The following is a 5,060-nucleotide window of genomic DNA, read 5'->3' as shown; positions in this document are numbered from 1 at the left end:
ATGGCTGAAATACAATGAAATGTTTTAAAGTCTGAATAATTAAGTTGGAAACTTAGTTCGCTTCAATTTCTGAAGAAGTTTCTATTAATTTTAAATTAATATTTAATCTGTAAAATGTTCAGGTTTAATTCTCCATTGTTGAAAAACCTACAATTATTCACAGTTATGCAAAATGGATACTAAGAATGTACAAAGAAGGTTTGGATCACAAACTAATGAAGAGGTGGGATTCACCAGGCAGCCAGGCACTTTGACGTGTCTGCAGACATCCAAACTGATTCCTGAACTGTTCACTCTGGAGGCAGTTCTGTCTCCTACCATCGAACAACTTGTTCGTCTAGGAACAGTGCAATGAACTCCCAATTTGAAAGTAGAATGTGGAAACTACAGACTTCTTACCTTTGTTCTCTTTTATAAACAAATATGATTAATTCATTTACTATTATTTATCCAGATGTTTGTCATCCTTTGTATTTTAAAACAAAAGTAACCAGACCTTAATTGTTAGACAAGATAGTTTTAAAAATATTTAAAATATTTAAAACACTGAAATGTTTGTCAGGTAAGGGATCTTTTTTCATGCAATATGTGTAAAAAACCAAACAAAAAAACAAATAAAAAAAATCCCAAACCCCAAATGTCATGATTTCCTCAGAAAAGGAGCAAGTCATTTGAAGAATCTGGTAAGCACTGGAAACTATGCAAGAGTTTGTTTGTATGATCTGATATTTACACATTAAAAAAGCTCACACTGCTTTTTCTGAAAAAGGGAAAAGGCAGATGAAACAGCAACATAGATCTGAGTAGGTAATACTTTAAATATAAATTAAAAATCCTGCAGTAGTAAAACTAGGCTGCACAGAAGAAATTACTGATTTATACAATACCCTCAAATGAGTACAGAATAATTAACATAATTTTAAGCCACTGATGTTTCTCTCATGAATTCCTCAAGGACGATCACTACATTTCTGGCTTCTGGCATTTCTGCATGTTCTACTTTGACGATCTTTAGAAGGACGTCTCCACTGCCACAGTTCTTCAGAAACAGGTAACACTTGAACAGGGCATAGTGGTTCATTTCTGCCTGGCGAATAAACCTCTTCAGGTTGTTAATGTCCTGTATAGCCTGGGAAAAGAGTAACAGCATTTTGTTATCCTTCTACCTGGAAAGAAATCATACTATCAGGTGGACAAGCGAAGCAAGAAGAGCCGGCATTGCCAACAGGAATTTTACACTGCTGCTCCAGGAAATGTGAGAGTTGAGCACAGTCTGATGCACATTAAAAACGTGCGGACACCACAACTGGCTGTGTCCAAACTCGTAGCAAGAGTTCTCTTCTGTTGTGACACGTCACCTAAGATCTGTTCACCACTGAATCCATGTAACCGGTCACAGGATACTGTGTGTGCACAGCTCAAATCAATGGTATTTTAAGAAGAGAAAAAAGTGGGTTTTATTTTTGATAGGAGAAAATACCTTTGGAGTACTTACTGAAGAAACTTTCACACTACCTCACACAGCTACAGTAAGCCAGGCCTCAACTTAAACTTCAGAGTTAATGACATACAGAACTTCATAAATAAACTAAGTTTTCTTTGCTGCAGAAAGAGTATTTGCTCCCTCAGTAACCCTGATGTCTTCAACTTCTTAACATATAGGAACAGGTACCTTCAGTTTAAAGTTTTCCACAATCTGCCGGAAGAGAAATGGATTTCCACCTTCAGCACCATTCACAAAAGCATGCATCCAGTCCTCACAGAATCTGTTGCTTCCTGTTACATATTCAGCAGCAAAGAAGAGATGAGAAAAAGTAAACGAGCTCAACATAAATATATAGCTGCAATCCCCTGGTTTAATCACTCTTGCATAACAACTGATAATACTGTACCTGGGCCAGGAAATAAGTCTTAAGAAAACCAATACATGTGGAAAAGAAAACCAAATATGGCTACAGCGATTACATGAAAATCTGATTGCTGAATCCCTTTTCACAATACTTGTCAAAAACACCATGGGGAAAAAAAAGTTTGCAGCTTCTCTGAGGTTTACAAGTTGGAGTCTGATGGTCCACAAACTAAATGCAGCACAGATTTTATTATCAACCATTTTTACCAGAGTTCCAGCATGTCTGGTAAAATGCTCCCTCAATAGGAAAACTGATGTTCTAGTTTCCAGCCACAATCCAAACTGTCTGGACATGAACCTGTGAACTCCTGAGTATCCTCAACTACCTCTAACATCCACAGCTCTCGGCAGCTGAGGGATACAAGAGAGTAACATGAAGTACCCAGAGCCGTAATCTCACCTGCGTTACTCAGCCGGGGCTGAGGTCCACTGCAGTCTATAATCACCGACTTGTGCTGTTCTTCAGTCATGGCAATACACAGGGAGGTCATTGTGCCTTCCTGAACGAGTCCCTGGAGGCTGGCAGCTGCCAGAAACCTGACACAAAAAGCTCTCGTGAACTGCTTGCTTCTTTACAACTCCTGAGCAGCAACAACAGGAGGCTGTCGTACACAAAACCCAAGTTACTCACAGGTTCCTTGGTCTCAAAGTATCTTTACCTGCTGATGTCTTTTTCTGTTTTTTCATCTGCATTTTTTACTTCCACAGGAGTATAACTCAAAGCCTTAAAACAAAAAAACAACAAGCAGCTAGATGCAACTTTGATGTTATTTCTGTTGCTATATTACAGTTACCAACAATAAATACGTAACGTGGTACTTTAAAAATTGTTCTTTTCAGAGGAAGAGTAGAAGCTAAGGGATCATTATAGTCACTGCAGCATTCTCTAGCAGCTATTCCATCCTCAGGGATATTCCATCAACTCAGGGACTAGAGCTGGTATTTATTTTCTTTTCCAATGAATTACACGAGGCTCGTGCGGAATACAACATCCCTTCTGGTTCAGAGGAATTATAGCAGGCACAGCTTTCTCATGCTGTTTCTAATTTTCTCATTTTTATTTCAACTTGGACATTGCCATGTAATTTCATATGAGTTAACTATAAAAATTGGTAGAAGAAATTGCTATGTGCTTCTTTAGCAACAGAGCAGGGAAAAAATACTTGCCCTAAATTAAAAAAAAAAAAAAAGTCACTCCTCATTTACTCCTGTCTGGGACAGCAACTGCAGGAAACATTTCAAATGTGCTGCAGTCACTGAGATTCCTTCTGAACCTTTTTTAGTAATCCAGTTTGAAATACACTTACAGCATGTAACAAAAAGGCCAGTTTCTCCTGGAAGAGCTGGACAACTCTCTGAATGGGGCATATGGCATCCTCAAACCAGCTCCTCAAGTAGGGCTTCACAGAGGTCTCCAAGGCTTTTTGCTGTAACAAATCGAAACGTTAAAACTTTACCTGCAAATTACATGACTACACAAATAGAAGCCTTTCATATTTATTCAACTTGAGGTATCTGGATGTCAGAGCCGCCTTAATTCCAAACCACAGTAAACCAAACCAGTAAGTTCGACGTTTAAAGCCACGCTTACGTGGAATATCGACAATGAAGGGCTGTGCATTTTAAGAAACAAACAGAACTCTACTATTATGGTATATACTAAGCAAGGACCACGCAACAGTAGACAGGATGAGACAGAGACTTAAGATGCAGTTTCCATCAGAAAAACTGTGACAAGAAAAAATACTAAAAATCCTTCCTTAACCTTCAGAACTGATAAGAATCTGGGTGGACATTGAGACCTTTCCTGTAAGCTTTCACTAGTCACTCTCCTCTCTGAATCTAACTGCAAGTAACCCGGAGGAGTATCTTGAGCATCTCTCTTGGTAGTTGCCAGTCATTACTGGTACTTCAGCCACCTATTTTGTTGCTATACATGAAATCTTCCAGACTGTCCTAGTAATTAATTTGCATAAATAATTTTCAGAGCTTGAAAAAAGTTAGGTCTTACCTCCAAATCAAAGTTTATCTTCAGACTTTGAATGTATTTGTCCAGCTCGAGTCTGAAAGTGTCTTCTTAAGGAAAATAAGATGCATCAGTTAAGACCTGCATTCTTCCCTTTCAGTATATGGCTGTCACTGACATTTTCAGTTACTGAAAGGCGTGCACCAATGAGCCGATTTCAAGTAGGAAACAGACAAAATGAGAACATAATTTTTACATCACCTCCCTATCCACCCAGATAAGGAACATCAAAGGTAAGGATATAGTTCCAGCCCCTTCTCCGAGCCACCTAAGAAACAGACCACATATTCTGGAGCACCGACGTCTGATTCCACTGTTGCCATTTCTAGAATATTTTCTTGTTGGAAACGACAGTAATAACAACCAACTTTATATTCTGGTAAGCTATGCAGAAAAAAAAGAATTATTTTGTTACAGATACATCACAATAAATAAGTGCGAAAAGCAGACACATGATTCTGTAAAGAATTTTCACCCACGAGCACTGTGGCTCCTATGGTCATGTGCAAAGCTCTTAGACCTTTTCTTTTTTCCTCAGAGGTGTGATCAGAGCAGTTTACAAGATAATAGTCACACATGTAGTATTTTTTAATATTCAAACAGTAAATTACTTACAATACTTTTCTCAAAGCTATGTAGAAAAAGAGGAAGGTGCCATTGCTGTTATTATCAGCAGCAACAGACTGAGAACATGGACTAAGCTTAAGTGCAGCAGCAGATGGCAAGATATGCAATGCTGACAGTGTTTATTACAGTTTCTCATTCACAAATAATTTTTTAAAATTACCTCAGCCCCACTGACGATACATTCCCCATTCCTTCAAACAGGGCTCCTTTAGTAAGACGCTTGGCAATAAAACCGCGCAATTCAGTCTCCGCTTCCGCTGGTAAGTTAGTGTCCAGCAAGGAGAGGCTTTAAAAAACAAGAAGTGGTTAGTGAAAAGCAAACGTTTTGTTTCTGTGAACAAGTGTGGAACCACCTGCTTCTAGAAGGGGGACCCTGTGAGGTCTCTCTGGCTTACAGCTAGCTCGCTCTGTGACTTCTGGCCCATCAGAAATGCACTCAGTGGTTTGCCCACTAGACCAGAAGTCTGGAGTTGTGGTGTCAGCTGATGCTGAACTCCT

At 39.0% G+C, this 5,060-nt stretch overlaps 1 protein-coding gene across 1 annotated transcript; it reads right to left on the bottom strand.

The window, feature by feature from the left end:
* Positions 1–919: 919 nt before the first annotated feature.
* On the bottom strand, positions 920–4,848 carry LOC104499724 (chromosome unknown open reading frame, human C17orf75; the record flags this gene model as incomplete). The annotated part of the gene is made up of 8 exons (XM_010143270.1): positions 920–1,129; positions 1,673–1,776; positions 2,310–2,446; positions 2,569–2,633; positions 3,217–3,336; positions 3,921–3,978; positions 4,179–4,319; positions 4,723–4,848. Coding segments are annotated over 8 exons (961 nt in total), but the record flags the coding sequence as incomplete, so codon positions are not given.
* Positions 4,849–5,060: the final 212 nt, after the last annotated feature.

Source organism: Buceros rhinoceros, unplaced genomic scaffold (genome assembly GCF_000710305.1).
Source record: "Buceros rhinoceros silvestris isolate BGI_N320 unplaced genomic scaffold, ASM71030v1 scaffold14229, whole genome shotgun sequence".
In the NCBI taxonomy this organism is placed as follows: Eukaryota; Metazoa; Chordata; class Aves; order Bucerotiformes; family Bucerotidae; genus Buceros; species Buceros rhinoceros.
The sequence above is the reverse complement of the archived record's forward strand: the minus strand, read 5'-3'. Positions and strand labels throughout refer to the sequence as shown.